The sequence below is a fragment of the Chanodichthys erythropterus genome, chromosome 20, assembly GCF_024489055.1.
Source record: "Chanodichthys erythropterus isolate Z2021 chromosome 20, ASM2448905v1, whole genome shotgun sequence".
NCBI lineage: Eukaryota > Metazoa > Chordata > Actinopteri > Cypriniformes > Xenocyprididae > Chanodichthys > Chanodichthys erythropterus.
Window position 1 is genome coordinate 30,960,977 of NC_090240.1, and position 17,589 is coordinate 30,978,565.

The window sequence follows — 17,589 nt, forward strand, 5'->3', positions numbered from 1 at the left end:
AAGGCCTTTATTAACCCCCTGGAGTCATATGGATTACTTTTTTATGCATGGATGCATTATTTTTGGCTTCAAAATTGCCCCATTCACAACCATTATAAACCTTGGAAGACTAAGGATATTTTTAAATATATCTCTGATTGAGTTTGTCTGAAAGAAGCTAGTCATATACACCTAGGATGGCTTGAGGATGAGTAAATCATGGGATAATTTTCATTTTTGGGTGAACTATCCCTTTAACTTTAAATGTTTGAGTACATTAACTTATACATTTAACTTAAAGTTATCAGTTTATCTCAACATAAATGTTTTGCTAGCTATAACAAACTAATTCAGAAAATGCCAACTTGCTAATTTGCTGACAGTAGCAAGGTATATCACTGACTTAATGAGTACAGCAACTTAAAACATGTAACTTACCTGCTCTCAAACCAAGCAGCATGCGCCTCTTGTCACCATGATGGTAACTGTCCAAAAACCCACATTAACAGAAGCTCTTCTAAATTAGCATAACAAAATATTAATCACTAGCCTACTAATTCTCCCTTACCATTAATCTTGCACAAACAAGATAATCTTGCACAAAAACATTATATAATGCTTAATTTTAGCATTTTCTCTCCCTTTTCGAATGCCATGGGCAAAGCTTGCTGGAAAATAAAAAGTCACAACCCAGTTTCAGTTAAACTTAAGTTAGTCTAAATGAAAAGAAATTAGTTCATACAACTCAAAACAATGAAACTGTTCAGTTTACTTGAAAAAGTTCATAAAAGTTAATTGAACTCAACTAATTTGTTTAATTTAAGTTTGTCCTACTCACAACAATTAAGTATTTTGAGCATTAGGGTTTACAGTGTACCGAGCCGTATACCATGCAGTGGAAAAGCAGCATTAGTGTTGCTAGTGCCACGCTCAACCACACTTCTTAAAATAAAGGTTCTTGATTGGTATCGATAGTTCCATGAAGAACCTTTACCTTCCATGGAATCTCTCCATTGAACAAAATGTTCTTCATAAAGCAAAAAAAGTTCTTTAGATTAGAATATATTCCAGTATTCACTGAAAGTTTTTTTGGGGGAACTTTCGGAACCTTTATTTTTATTCTGTGCATTGGCTGGGTTCCATTACATTGAGTCTGATTAGGTGAAAGTGTCTTTCTCTCCTTTTTCTTTGCTTTTTTAGGAATGGAACAGTTTATATTTGCTCTTTAAGTGAGCTTGATACCTCTCGTAGAATTTTCCAGATCCATCGTCCACAAGATGTTTGATCTGAATCCATACGCCCCACTCTTGTGGCCTCCGCTATATGGTGCCTCTGCCTTTCTGGGGGTGTTTGAGCATATACGGTCGGATGTGTCAATCCGTCTTAGCGCTGATCGACAGAAGGAAGGCTAATGTGGAAAGTTAAAGTAGCTTTTAAAGTAGAGCGGCATGAGCTTAGAACGAAGGAGTGGAAATATTCAGAGTGTAGACAGGAAATGAACCCAAACCGCTGTACCATCCCAAATCCGTCACAGCTTTGGAGGAAGAATGGATTGTGGTTTCAGCCAGGCAGAGGGAGGAAAAAAATAACTCACCATCGGCTCCGACGGTTAATGCCTCCTGTGACGGCTCATTTTTTTTTTCTTTTTTTTTCTTTTGCGTACCAGTTAAGAGTGATTTTTGTGATGGCTCAACAGTTACGTCTCAAATTGTTGTTTTCCAAGCAAGAACCTGATACCTTCGGCAGTAGGGACACTTGATCCGCCAGAGGCAATTCTCTCCTGAGTTGAAATGGATACTTTTTTTCTCTCTAAACACAACCTGCTTACCATTTCGCAGTGGCAAACTGCAGTACTTCAGAGAGTAGTCGTCACCAGCCCGGCTCAGCCCAGCCCCGAGGAGCCATGAATCACATAGAGCTGATTCTGTCAGAGATACACAGCGCATCACCCAACCATGCCAGGAGCATTTTCTCTCTCTCTCTCTCTCCGTCTCGCTCAATCTTTCTTTCTTTCTCTGTGGCTAATAGGCCTCAGCATGCTCTGCTAATGATGTGTTTGTTCTGTGAGGAGCAATGTAGAAACGGTGGTGAAATCAGGGTTTTGGAAAGTCCCAGCCTGTTCTTATAATCCCTGCAAACGTCGGGTCTGCGGTGGGTGCCCGCCGTTGCCCCCCTCTTAGCCCACAGCGGGCTAGAGGAGTTTGAATGAGCGTGTGTGTAAGGGTCAGCCAGAGAATAGCAGTAATGAGAGAACATGTGTGTATGTACTTATACATATGTGTGTGTGTGTGTGTGTGTGCGCCTCGGGGGCCTGTGCCAGAGAGAGAGAGGGCGAGGGCCCTAAAAATGAGCTCACTTTCTGCACAGCCTGCCTGCCATAAAAGCAGAACATACTCTGTAAAACTCTTTGCCGATGTGACTCATGAAAATACGCAGGCGCCAAGTGTTTTATTAATTCATTATTGTGTTTGGGAAAATTCTAGGAACACACAGATCCCTTTTCAATCAGTTCCCCTCTTTTCAAATGGCTGCATGAGATTTGGACCCCCCCCCCCCCCCCCCTTTCTTTTCCACTATTTTTCTGCTTTCTATTTCTCTCCGTGTAAAAGTTTTTTTGGGTGTGATTTTGATATTTTTCTCCACTGTCTCTCTCTCTCTCTCCAGCCGTTCATCTTTTTTCTTTTCTTCAGCTTTTTATTTTATTCCCAACATCCTCCTTATGTTGTTTCTTGATGTTCTTACTACTGGCAGAGTCAAAAGTTCAGAAGACTTAGAGTTAATGCAAGCCCTAAAACTTTATAGTGAGAGCCAGCGTGATATTGTATTTCCAGTAGACATTTTTATTTAGACAGTTTTTCAGTGCTGTATTTAGTCCAATACTTATTTATACTGAACACTTTTTTTTTTTAATTGCTGGAACATCTCATTTTCCATCCTGTTTTCAATAATCATTAAAAAAAATTCAAAATAAATAAATTTTAAAATAAATACATAAAAAAATAAATTAATTAACAAATACATTAAAAAAATAAATAAATAAATAAATAAATGTAAAAAATAAATACATTTAAAAATATATTTAGAAATAAATAAAAATTCTAAATAAAATTACTAAATACCTTTTAATAAATAAAATAAATTCTAATAAATAATAAATAAAAGAAAGTAGATACAAATAGATACATTTTAAATACACTGAAAAATAAATATATTTGAAATAAATAAATAAATAAATAAATAAAACCTTTAATAAATAAAATAAATTCTAATAAAGAAAATAATTTAGCTAAATAAATACATTTTAAAAATACATACATTTAAAAAGATAAACAAATGAATTTAAAAACATTTAAAAATAATTATATTAAAAAAGTAAATATATTTAAAAATAAATAAATACATCAAATATATTTAAAAAATAAATTAAAAACTTAAAATAATCTTAATTTTATCTTAATCTGAGAATTAATCTAAGAAAATAGACATGAGTTTTAGTCTTTTGTCTTATATTTTGTCATCTTAATTGACTGTTTTAGCACATAATGATATCTGATTATAATTTATACCTTGCAGCGTTTCAAATGAAATTGAAGTCTGGTAACATTCCCGGTGGATATATAACAAATATTTCCTAACCTTGACTGATATGTGTGGAAAACATAATTACGATATCATTTTAGTTCACAGTAACAGTTTCAATTCAGCGAATAGCGCATTTGGCCTGACAGCGAGCGGCTTCACTCTGCTGCAATTGCGAAGAATTTATTCTGTACTGCCTCGGTCTCCAGGGTAAACACGTTGACTACGGCAATGTGTGGTTTTGAATGGTGAGCTCTAAATGATATCTGTTACATATGGAACAGTTCTGAGGGGTCATGGACGGAGCTGGAGCGGGAGGGGGTTTGGGGAAGGGGGGCGGTGTGGGCAGGGATGGGTTCGAGGGCACACAGTCACAGATGAAAACCAGACCTGGAGGAAAAGAGAGAGGGGGGGGAGAGATGGCAAGGCCTTGTTGTGGCTGGCTATGGGCGTGTGCCTATCTGCAGAGCTCCTTCCTTAGACGTGGCCACCCTAGCTTGGAAGCACATGTGGAAGAGTTTACTGTAATGGAACTCTAAATTAGTGGTGGTTTGAAGCTGCCTGCAGCAGTAGGCTGTAATTAACTGGCTCTGCTGAAAGAAACAGAACCAGAGAGGCTGGAGTGAGTGTGTGTTTGTGTGTGTGTGTGTGTTGTGCAGATGTGTATACTGGAGCCATGGAAGAAAATGGCACATTGGGAGAAAAAAATATTTTTTTAGCATGTATTAATGAATGCTTTTGTTTTATATTCTTACAAAAGGTTCTTTTTTTGGATGTTTCTTTGGGTGCTATTATGTCCCAGGGATTTTTTTTTTAAACTTTTTTTTTTTGGTTACATGAAGGCTTTTTAATTATACCTGCATCACTTATTTTTGCTACTTTTAAAATGCATTTTATGTATGGATTTTTTTTTTCAGTCTTAAAGGGTTAGTTCTCTCCAAAAATTCTGTCATTAATTACTCACCCTCATGTCGTTCTACACCTGTAAGAACTTCATTCATCTTCGGAACACAAATTAAGATATTTGATATATGAGACATGATGTGACAAAGTAAAATCAATAAAAAAATACTACAGTTTTTAGTTTTCAGTCAAGGTGTAACTTTGTCAAATCATCCCAAAAGTGTGAAAATATTATTTAATTGTGTGTATTTAGGATACTTAAAATGATAGCTATGATATTTGCAAGACAAACAGGTCGGCCAGTTTATTCCAAAATGTTTCAAATGTCATTTCAACCACAGAATGCTATTAAACAATCTTTAAGTTGAGATGTGATGGAAATTATATCATGAAAAATTGACAAAAAATTTCCTGTGATGCATGCATATCCACTGTTGGACATTATTAGTATGAAAATGTGTTTTAAGCGATTCTACAAAAGTGCCCAAGAAACACCCTTGATGTGTGTGTGTGTGTGGAAAGAGTTTTCTTTGGGTTTTATTGTGTGGATTATAGTAGAGCTGTGTGCATCTGTTATGGAAAGGGAGCACAGTATTTCTCTCAAATACTATGTGTTCAGGTGCAAGTGTTTTAATGCGACAGTGAGAAAGAGACTGTATGAATGTGTGTTTTGGAAAGCCCAGGCTTCTTTCCTGGCCAGAGTACCGCCCCCCTAGTGCCCCCCAGTGCCCGGACTCCGTCAGTGAATCAGTCTCCTTTTTTCTTTCTCTCAGCTCGGCCTATGTTTATGCCGAATTCATGAGCACGATTTTTCCCTTGCTTTTTAGCCTGATTCACAAACCACAGCACTTCCAAAAAGCGCTGAATTCTTTGGCTCAGCTCATTTTTCAAAAACCACATTTAAACAACAAGCCGCCAGCACCACCCACTCATAAAAATCACTCAAGGGAGAAGGAACAAAAACTGGAAGGGGACAGCCCAGCATTCACTACTGCAGTGATGAAGATGGGTTTTGTCTAATTGAAAAGTGTGTGCAAGAGAGATTTTTTAAAAAATATGTAAACATTCAGAAAACAAGATAAATGTTTTTGAGAACTGAAATGGCGTAATATATTAAGACATCAGGAATGTTGCCTTCTTGTTTTAACAGAATTTAGTGAAGATTACGGAGTTTCTGGTTCCAGGAATCTTGCTTTCTTGATTTAAGCATAATTCTAACAGAATTTATTGAGGTTTACAGAGTTTCTGATTTAATTTTTGACCTTGCTTGTCCATTAAAGAAGTTAAATAAAATGAATAAAGAAGTGTTTATGAAAGAAATCGAGTAGAAACATGATTGAAAAGATGCAGAACAGTTTGGACAAACTCTTTCAGTTCCTCTCCAGCTCTCATCTTCTCAAATGGAGCCTGTGTTGGGGCCTCAGGTCTGTGAGAGACCGACTGTAGTCGTGCGGGGTTGAGAGACTGGCAGCACAAACAGAGAAGCTCTTTCTTGTGGAGTTTGGGTGGTTTAAATCATATGGAATAGCCTGGAAACACCACAAACGTCTGGACACCTTTCAAAATGGAGCAGACAAGAACGCTCTTTTTCTCTGTTTCTCTTCTCCTGCCTCAACCTAACTTTTTCCTTACTACTTTATTATTTTCTTCCCTCCCCTTCATTTCTTTTTTTGTGCTCTCTTTCTTTTCCTCTCTCCTTTTTTACATATCACCCCATCGTTTTCCCTCAGACTCCACCCTCATCTCAAACACACAAGCGCTCTTTTGCGCTGGTTGCTGGGTTGATGTGAGAAACTCTCAGATTGCTGTTTGTGTGATGTTAGGGCTTCTTAAAAGATTAGTTCAACAGCAGGTATTAACATTCTGTTATCATGTATTCATCATATTATTCCACACCTTAATTTAAAAAGTATGCAAATTATCCATTTGATCTATGCTCTGTATTTTAAGTCTTCAGAAGCCATATTATAGGTTTGTGTGAGGAAAACATTTATAAACTGAAGGCCTGGACTCTCCTTAAAGGGTTAGTTCTCCCAAAAATGAAAAAAAAAAACGGCAATTAATTACTCACCCTCATGCCGTTCCACACCCGTAAGACCTTCATTCATCTTCAGAACACAAATTAAGATATTTTTGATAAAATCTGATGGCTCAGATCAGGCCTGCATTGACATCCAGTTAAATTACACTTTCAATGCCCAGAAAGCTACTAAAGACGTATTTAAAACAGTTCATGTGACTACAGTGGTTCAACCTTAATGTTATGAAGCGACAAGAATACTTTTTGTGCAACAAAAAAACAAAACAACTTTAGTCAACAAAATCTAGTGATGGACCATTTCAAAACACTGCTTCATGAAGCTTTGAAGCTTTACGAATCTTTTGTTTCGAATCAGTGGTTCGGAGCGTGAATCAAACTGCCAAAGTCACGCGAACCATTGACATTTCGAAACACTAGTGACATAACAAAGCCTTGTTTACTGAAATCACGTGACTTTTATGCTCCGAAGGTCTGACATGCTTTCCGTAAGACCTTCGTTCATCTTCAGAGGGTGAGTCATTAATGAAAAGAGTTAGTTCACCCAAAAATTTAAGATCATTTACTCACCCTCATGTTGTTCCAAACCTGTAAGATTTTCGTTCATCTTCAGAACACAAATGAAGATATTTTTAATAAAATCTGAGATATTTCTGTCCCTCCATTGACAGATACGCAACTGCCAATTTGTCGCTTTAAAGGGATAGTTCACCCAAAAATGAAAATGTGATGTTTATCTGCTTGCCCCCAGGGCATCCAAGATGTAGGTTACTTTTATTCTTCAGTAGAACACAAATGATGATTTTTAACTCCAATTGTTGCCGTCTGTCAGTCAAATAATGGGAGTGAATGGGAACTTGGATCAATAAGAGTCGAAAAACCTTGCATAGACAAGTCCAAATTAAACCCTGCGGCTCGTGATGACACATTGATGTCCTAAGACACGAAACGATCGGTTTGTGTGAGAAACCGAACAGTATTTATATCATTTTTTACTTCTAAAACACCACTATGTCCAACTGCGTTCAGCACTCACTTAGTGAGGTCTGATCGCGCTCTGACAACGGCAGTGATGTCTGGCACTCATTGAAGTATAAGCGCGAGACATCACTGCCGTTGTCAGAGCGCGATCAGACCTCACTAAGCGACTGACAGTCACTATTTGACTGACAGACGGCAGCGGTTGGAATTAAAAATCATCATTTGTGTTCTACTGAAGAATAAAAGTCAACTACATTTTGGATGCGCTGGGGGTAAGCAGATAAACATCAAATTTAAATTTTTGGGTGAACTATCCCTTTAAAAAGTTCATAAAGAGAACATAAACATCCATATGAATTGAGCAGTTTAGTCCAAATTTTTTGAAGAGACACGATCACTTTATATGATGAACAGATTGAATTTAGGCTTTTATTCACATATAAACATTCATCAATTCACACATCAGTTAGGGTAAACGGAAGCTCAAGCATGTTTGCTTGACGCACGAGAACCAATGAGGATAAATCTCATGTTACGAAGCACGTTTGAGCTTCCGCAAGAACCAATGAGGTTTGTTCTCACACTTCAAGCAAGTACGGTTGAGCTTCTGTGTATGTTTGCTAATCGATGGTTATATGTGAAAATGAAAGCCTAAAATCAATAATCTTCATATAAAGTGATCAACTAATTCAAAAAATACTTGGACTAAACCGCTAAATTAATTTAGATTATTTTTACGATCTCTTTATGAACTTTTTGAAGGGTTTAAGTGGTAGTTACGTAGACTGGAGAGGCAGAAATCATCCAGATTTCATTAAAACGATCTTCATGTGTTCCGAAGATGAACGAAAGTCTTACGGGTTTGGAACGACATGAGGGTGAGTAAACATTTTTAATGATTGAACTAAGTGAACAAATCTTTCTTTTGAGTCATTCTTTTCAATTAATCATCTGACTTGAGTTTTGAGTGATTCATTCTCGAATTGGTCCATTTAACTCACTAAGCCAGCGATCCAGTCACAAGTGCTCTCCAATTTACTGTGAGGGAAATTTATCAGTGACTAATGAAATAACAACATGAAAGTGAGTAAATGTGCATTGTGTGTATGTGGTGCAGCAGCTTGAACTCACTGAACTGTTGTATTACTGTTTATAATTCTTTGAACAAATGCTTAACATACCATATGTGTTTCCTCCTGAAGGTACGTCCTGTCGTACGAGTGAACACGGAGCCGTGACGCATACCTGAGAAGTTTGCCAACATTGTCACACAGTCCGTTGAAGCACACGACAGGCCCGACCAGCCTTTGGCAAGCAACCGTCGCCATGGCAACCAACCGGGAACGGCAGGTGGGTCACATGACCGGTTTCCCACCTGCTGTCTACCCTTTTGCCTTCAATTCCATTCGGAGCCACTCCCCCTTCGACCTGCTGGCCAATAGTAGCCTGTTTGGGCGGTTTGGGGCGGACCTTCCCAAAGAGATGGCAGCGTTGTGTGAGTATTGTACCTGTTCTGCTTTTGTTTATTAGATGAGTGGAATTAATTTACTGAAAATGTTTGCATTAGATTCTTACAAAAGAAGGTGTTTCTTCGGGTACTTCTGGGGACTATTTTTTATTTTTTACCATTCTACATTTGAATGTTATATGTAGGTCTTGGAAACTTTTTAGTCATGCCTTCATCATGCTACTTTTCAAATGCATTTTATATTAAACTAAAAAAAAATCAATCATAAAAACATGACTTTTTACATGGTATAGTGCTTTTTTAAAAATAGTATATGTGAAGCAGAATTAATTTTGAAATTTAAAATTTATGGCCGGTATTACATTCAGTTCAGTCATCTAGAATTGTGGGATTTTGATACGTGCAGTACGGATTGTTGCATGCTGCACATTTTGGTAGAAGTAATAGGCTTATACATGCAGTGTGTAAAGTATACCTAGTATTGGTATTTCATGGTATTTCAGAAACATTATTGTTTTGCTGTGAAAAAAGTAAGAGGAGAAAGATAACTTTAAAGACTTGTTTATCAAAGAGAATCGACTCAAAGTGTCCTACAACTAATGTTCTTGAAGTCTTACAATTTTTTGCTAGATAGCTAGTTTTGTTCCCTGAAAAAAAGGCAATTCTAGCAGGCATTTTTGACCCTGTAGAAAGAAAATGTCCATTGTTTTATTCTAGTGTCACAGGGGGCGCTGTTTTACATCCTACTGCAGAAGCAAAGTGTGTGAGAGGATAGAGATACAACAGATGGCAGAGAGAGGGGAAAAGAGCAATTTAACAGATATTTTATGCTGCAAAAATACTTTTTGTAGGTTTAATATGCCTTTACAATGCATTTTATAGCATTCCAGAAAAATAGCGGCTTTCACAAACCAGCTGTCAGAGTTTTTCAACAAAAGATATTCTATTTTTTTTTTATTATTCTTTTCTTTTTTTTTTAGCTGTGGTGTAGTACATTCACTGGCTCTTTAGATCCAGAATGTGTTGCAAGAATGTGAGCAGTCTGTGGATTTTTCTTGTTTAGACAGTAGCTTAGGGGAAAACACAAGCCACAGACATCTGAAATCTCATCTCAAGTCCTGAGGGGAGAATCTGTGATGGGTTTGGATGGCAACAACAAAGCAGAAGACTATGCGTTCCCCCTCCTCAAAACACACACACGCACAGATATACACTACTCGCCGTCTCCTGCTGTGCCTCTTTTACTCCTCTGCAAGTCTGAACAACACTCCAGCCTTTTAGATGTCAATCAGTACCCACCCCCCTACAGCTGCCCACCTAATCCAATAGGTATTTACAGAGAGAGGGAGAAAGAGAGAGCGAGGGAGGGGTGATGGAAGCACCTGGGGATGACGTCCTGGTGCGGTGGAATCCAATAACACACCCTGCTGTGAAAACGCATTGACGAATACACAATAAACAAGCCTTCTCTGTTTCCTGGTCATGAAAATGAGAAACATATTTTGCCTTGCATATGCAGACGGCCTGAAATTGGCTTTGTGGAAAACCTTGCAATCTTAACCTTATTTACATTCTTGTTTTACTTCCAAGTTTTAAACTTATCCTTCCTCTGAAATGATTTTCCTTTCCACTGATGTCACACACGGCCTATTGGATATTGATAACAAATAGCCATTGCTTTGGCAAATCCACATTCAATCTGCCTCCTTTCTAATATGCAATACTCTTAAGGTTTTGGGTCAATACATTTTATTGAAAGATTTTGAAAACGTTTATTCAGCAGGGATGCATCCAATACAAGTCCCACCCAGTTTTTCTAACCCTACACTCTAAAAATGCTGCATTAAAAATAACCCAAGTTGGGTTAAATATGAACAAACCCAGAGACTGTTTTGACCTATTTTGGGTTCATTTTAAACAAGCACTATAGTAATTTTTAAACAATAGTTGAGTTAAATAAAACTACCCAGCAGGTTGGGTCAAACGTTTAACCCAACTGCTGGGTAGTTTTATTTAACTCAACAATTGTTTAAAAATTACTATATTGCTTGTTTAAAATGCACCCAAATTAGGTTGGAGTTAAACATATATATTTTTTTACATTTAATTTTTCTAATTTATTAATATGTTTTATAAATGTACATTTAGTAATAATTTTAATAAATAATAATTAAATAATAAACATTTATTGAATTGCTTATTAATAAATGTTCACCTTTTGATTGTTACTGTTGCCTCGAGTAATTATGTGTATGATTTTTAATTTCCAACATATTTTGGGTTCATTTTAAGCCAGCCCTATAGTCATTTTTTAATCAATGGTTGAGTTAAATAAAAGTACAACCCAAGCTGGGTTAAATATGGATGAACCCAGCGATTAGGTTGTTTTGACCCAGCGGTTGGGTTAAACGTTTGCCCAACCGATGGGACAAAACAACCCAACTGCTGAGTTTGTCTGTATTTAACCCAATTTGGGTTGATTTTAACCCAGCATTTTTTAATTTTTAGAGTGTAGTTTTACTCTGAATTAGGACGACTAAAATAAAATGAGTTGCCAATGGTAATTCACAGTGACTTTTAAAAAGGCAAATTTAACTCATTTTTAAACTGGAAACAGTTTCTGCCTCCCTCTGGTCGTTTGCATATCCAAAAGCACATCGGGCCCTAAGCAATGCCAGGAATTGGGTGAGAGTCAAGACCACAGAGGCCCTAATTTGCTTTTGGGTATGCCGTTTGACATTCTTTTTAGACAGGCATGTCACAAGTTGTTTTACTGAGCCATTCTCATCCCTGGCTCTGAGACGAGGGGAAACAAAGGCAGACGAGCAATCGGCTTGGTGCTGTTTTTGCAGGAGTTGGTTTAACAGGCCTCTTCATTGTTGTCAGAGCTGACTGTCGGCTAGACTGCAAAAATTCCCAGCTCATAAAGGCCCAACATACTGAAGTCCTGTCTTTGAGTGCATCTGCGTGTTAGTCCTGCATTCTTCCATAGGCCGGTGTGTATCATTTCCCAGAGAAGATCATGCTTTGGCCAACTTCAGAAAGGGGTGTTCAAGCAGATATTCTTGCTGACAGGTTCAAGCACCTTCCGAAGATGTGCAGTTGGCATAGAGCTGACAGCTAATATAACTTTTTTTTTAACAAATATATTTTTCACAGTTTTTAACTTTTTTGTGCAGTAACATAATGATGAAGTGAGTTATGTATTTATATTTACATTTATGCATTTGACAGACATGCATTCCCTGTCAATCGAACCCAAGACCTTGGCATTGTTAGCGCCATCCTCTACTGTATGAGCTACAAAATCAGAGACCTTCCCCTTGAAATAGTGATCCGTCTTATCTCACCACTTGTGATCGGATCACCTGAGACAGATCCTTATACCGTTTCTCTACACCAGCAGTTCTGATAGGGCTGTGACTGTAGGAAAAATGATGCTAAAAGTTGTAAATAAAACTATGGTTATTAGAGGAATGTATTACAAGAAATTTTAATTTCAATCTTTCTACATCAAAATTTCAATGTGTTACTTGCTATTTCTTTGTAAATAATTGTAAATTTACTAGAGAAATTTCTGAGTGAAAATTGTTTCAATACCACATTTTTACGGCAAAAATTAGTTTTTTGTTTCATTGCAAAATTGTCAATTTTCCTTTTCAACCATTTTAAAGGGGACTTATAATGCCCCTTTTACAAGATGTAATATAAGTCTCTGGTCTCCCCAGAACGTGTCTGTGATTTTTCAGCTCAAAATACCCCACGAATCATTTATTATGCCATGTTGTAAACGCCTATTTTCGTGCATGCAAATGAGCTGCTGCTCCCCACCCCACTTTCCAAAAGAGGGCAGAGTCTGTACAACTCGTGCTTTGGATACTGTTTGTTTTTTATTATTATCTCTATCTTGGCCACGCTCATGAGATATCGCAGTTCTTCGTCTTCGTGATAGTTATTTGCATGCTTTTAAAGCCATATCAGTTTAAACTTCTGATAAATTGTTATCTGAGCACACACATCTTGCCTCCCCCTTAAAGGGTTAGTTCACCCAAAAATGATGTCATTAATGACTCACCCTCATGTCGTTCCACACCCGTAAGACCTCCGTTCATCTTCAGAACACAAATTAAGATATTTTAGATTTAGTCCGAGAGCTTTCTGTCCCTCCATTGAAAGTGTATGTACGGTATACTGTCCATGTCCAGAAAGGTAATAAAAACATCATCAAAGTAGTCCATGTGACATCAGTGGGTCAGTTAGAAGTTTTTGAAGCATCGAAAATACATTTTGGTCCAAAAATAACAAAAACTACGACTTTATTCAGCATTGTATTCTCTTCCGGGTCTGTTGTCAAACCGGGTTCACGACTCCGCAGTGACGCTGCTGACGTGTTATCCGGTGCGCCCGAGCTTCGTTTACAGTCTGAGGGAGACGCACGCTGTATTCAAGCTATTCTGCATTGTTTGTATTTTGGTATTGCTATATTTTTTAAAATGGTGCGTAAGTGTGCATGTAGTGAATGTCCTCATTGCCAAAAAAAAACGTAATAATGCATTACCAACGCCGACAGATGAAAGGATTCAATGGAATCAATTCAATTGAATCAATTCAATGGAATCAATTCAATGGAAAGGATTCCGGAAGAAAAGACAATGCTGCATAAAGTCGTAGTTTTTGTTATATTTGGACCAAAATGTATTTTCGATGCTTCAAAAACTTCTAAGTAACCCACTGATGTCACACGGACTACTTTGATGATGTTTTTATTACCTTTCTGGACATGGACAGTCTACCGTACATACACTTTCAATGGAGGGACAGAAAGCTCTTGGACTAAATCTAAAATATCTTAAACTGTGTTCCGAAGATGAACGGAGGTCTTACGGGTTTGGAACGACATGAGGGTGAGTCATTAATGACATCATTTTCATTTTTGGGTGAACTAACCCTTTAAACTGATTTCTCTTACACGTCTTTTTGTGCTTAAACTGTGAAATACACACAAGGTTATGTCAAAAACACACAAAAGTTCACAAACACAGTCGATTATGGTGGTGAATGTAAACAGCAGGGAAAGAAATCACATGTTAGATCTACAGCATCATTATATACGGTACCTAATGCTGTGTATGCTGTTAATATGAACCAAACAACAAAAGAAAAACAGAAAATCACTCATTGCTCTTGATTAAATAACTTTAGTAGCTTTAATAAGAATACTTTTCTAACTTGAACGTTACTGTTAAATGCTCTGGTGAGGAGATAAACATGGAACATCACTCAGGGGAGGAGCTAAGCTAATAGGGCAGATCTTCACCAATTGTGGGCGGAGCTTCACTACTCTTATGTAAGAGTATGCAGTTCTTTGGGGTCAGGGTCAGGTATCCTGTTGGTGTCAGGTGAATACAGCCTAATTATATAGGGCTTTCTTGAGATTTATTAGTTGACAAGTCATTCAGGAGTACACTGACTAGTCTGATTTGAAAAAGTTTTTTTTTGAACCCTACACCAAGAAGCATTCCTGGTCCAGCATGGTAATTTTGGTTCTCTCTTGCTGTTTTTTAACATGCTGTTCCTTTTTTTAATAATATAACACAGAGGTTTCTCTCTCCTACTCAAAGCTTTTGGGGGTGAAATGTCCATCTTTGGAGCTCCGCCGTTGTTTTGACACCGATTGTGTAAAGCAGCTGTGCACGTGGGGTCACCGGTGTGAGTCTCCATGTGGGAGTCTTACGTGCCGGCCTGCAGAAGTCGCTATCAGTTGATCCCTGTCATTATCGGAGCTCTTCAAACAAACAGTTGGAAGCCCATTACCAGCACTTACCATGTGATAGCATCTCAACTGAGCCCTCAAACGCTCCTGAAACCTTTTACCAATCAGGGGAGGAGGCCTTGCTCCAAGCCGCCAAGAGGGATGTTTTGAAAGGCTGCTTGGTCATTTCCTTTAACCAGACAGAGACCGTGTGGCTCTAATCTAATACTCCTGTTAGGGCCGTGCACAGTCCAGCTGTCTCTCTCGCTCTTTTGCCGCACATATCAATGATATTAGTTCCCTTTTGGCTTGCGAGCTTGAGTTTTTATTGTTGCAACCAGGGCCAAGTTGTTGTGTGAAGGCATTTGTATTGTATAAAAAAGAACAGCGTGCTTGTTCCAGCTTGTCATCGAGTGAAAGGCAAACATTTTGTTGTTCGCTGCCCCCGCAGGAATAGATCAGTACAGTCACACACTTTCACACAGTAAACGCATTAATATGTGCAGCCTACTTACTGTAGTGTAATAGTGCTTTTGTGCTTGGTTATATAATTGAGACCATATCTGGTGACGTATTTGCATATGACAAACTAATTCAAAAGCTCTGGGAGATATTAGATTGAAACATTATATGACAAGCACTCATTTTAAGGTTGCACAATAAATCAAATATGATTCCAGCTGCAGTGCTTAGTGAAGTGATGATTACAGCATTCCATGTTTTTTTTATTATTCATGACTGATTTTTGCTGAGTTTGAGCTTTTTAACCAATCACAGACATGTGTTTTGTGTACATGAATGCAGCAGCCAGTTCAAGACGTTTAAATTAGTATATAATCCTTTCAATAATGGTCTTCATGAACTAATGTTTTGCAGTCTGATCTGCAAATAACTGTTTTATGTTTTACCTTATTTTGTTTTAGTACCAAAGCAAGAAGACTTGAATTTTTTGCTACTCACTTGCAATGTAGATGCAGTAACACCTTAAGGGTTATTTCACCCAAAAATTATAATAATGTCATTAATTACTCACCCTCATGTCATTCTATCTTCACCCATAAGACCTTCATTTATCTTTGGAACACAAATTAAGATATTTTTTGATGAATTCTGATGATAAAAAAGTATTCTTGTTGCTTCATAACATTAAGATTGAAATACTGCAGTCACATGAACTATTTAATTTAATAATGTATTTAGTACCTGGGCATCTGAAAGTGTTAGTTATCTTTCTGGCAATGTAGGCTTCACTGAGCCATTTGATTTTATCAAAAATATCTTAATTTGTGTTCTGAAAATGAACGAAGGTCTTACGGGTGTGGAACGACATGTGGGAGAGTAATTAATGACAGAATTTTCATTTTTGGGAGAACTAACCCTTTAATGCAATAAAACAAGGTGTAGATATGGTGTAAATTAGAACTAGATTTATATTCCAGTAACTTTTTTTTTATAACAATGGGAGAATTTTCCAGCATTATCACTTTGCTGGCTTTTTGTTTATAATTTCATCACAATTATATTAACCATTTCTGTCTGATTTAGCGAAAACTTAAATGACAAAATTAATCTTTTTTTTTTTTTTTATAAATAAGTAATTTGAATGTAAATTTTATTAATTATGTAATTGATTATGTAAAATTAATATCAATCAATAAATTAAAAATTGTTAATTAACAAATTAGGATTTTTATCCTAATCGTGCAGCCCTGAGTGATCACACATAGAATAAAGGATCATTGAAAGGGAGATGTGTTTATAAAAGAGGAAAATAATGAATCCGTGTCATTAAAAGGCCAAGGCACAAGCACTACATTGTATCAGATTATTTATTTACAGAAACATTTTCCCGTCAAAGTGTTGGCTTTCCATCGCAGCTGGCATGAGTTTGTGTGCAAGAGGGATCAAAATGAAATGAGAGCAATGCGTGTGTCTGAACACTTCTCCATTTCCTCAGAGATTCCACCATCTTTCATCTCCGCCTCTGCTTTCCTGCCAGGTTCCTCTCCGTTCCTTCACTCATCACCATCAGCACTTCTACTGTAAACAGTCAGAGATTGAGGTGTTTTGGTGGATGGATCAGTTATCTAAGGGTCTTATCATTCTTATTGTGCATTTTAAAACACATTGTTTTTGTTGTTTGATGGTTTGACTTTTAAAGTCTAGTTTGGCTGGAAGCAGATGAAGTTGGCCATGAAAGATGATGGAGAATTCAACATTATAGTCAACATCAAATGCTATTCTCAGTGCATTTTACTATCTTAATATGGTATATTTTCTGATTGAAACAAAATATTCAAAGTGGAAAAAAATGTAGGCCGGGACTTGATTTTATCCATTGGGAATTGATTGGATCATGGACAGTGGGTGTTTCGTACCAGAATGGCGCCAGGATTGAATACAAGTTTGCAGTTGAGTGTAGGATACTCCCTTTCTGAAACATAACTGACATTTACTTTTGAGGACATGGAGGCGGAAGGTCGAGGTCACCCACAAGAGCATCTCAGTGTATCCCAGTGGTAACATTTCTTGTTCAAATCTTTATTTGCTATTATTCGCTGTAAAAAATCATATTATTAATAATCATTTGTTTGCCTTGTTTTCCAGTTAAAATATCTAAAATGTAAAAAGACTTGTTTTCATAGATTTGATCTTGAATACAAGTAGATTTTGTCTTACTGATCTGGCAGATTTTTCACTTGTTTTTGACTTGTTTATAATTTAAAGTGCCAGTGCAGTAAGAAAAAATACATTTAAACTAAAGGGGTGGTTGGTTATGATTTCACTTTTTTAACTTTAGTTAGTGTGTAATGTTTCTGTTTGAGAATAAACAACATCTGCAAAGCTACGACGCTCAAAGTTCAGTGCAAAGGGAGATATTTTCTTTTA

General features: G+C 37.1%; 1 protein-coding gene across 1 annotated transcript in view; it reads left to right on the forward strand.

Annotated features, from left to right (window-relative positions):
• Positions 1-17,589, forward strand: part of rarga (retinoic acid receptor gamma a) — a 64,306-nt gene that overhangs the window by 7,385 nt on the left and 39,332 nt on the right. The window contains exon 2 of the mRNA XM_067372037.1: positions 8,683-8,975. Coding sequence (XP_067228138.1) covers positions 8,807-8,975 — 169 coding nt within the window. The 5' untranslated portion in view covers positions 8,683-8,806. The remainder of the gene's footprint in view (positions 1-8,682; positions 8,976-17,589) is intronic.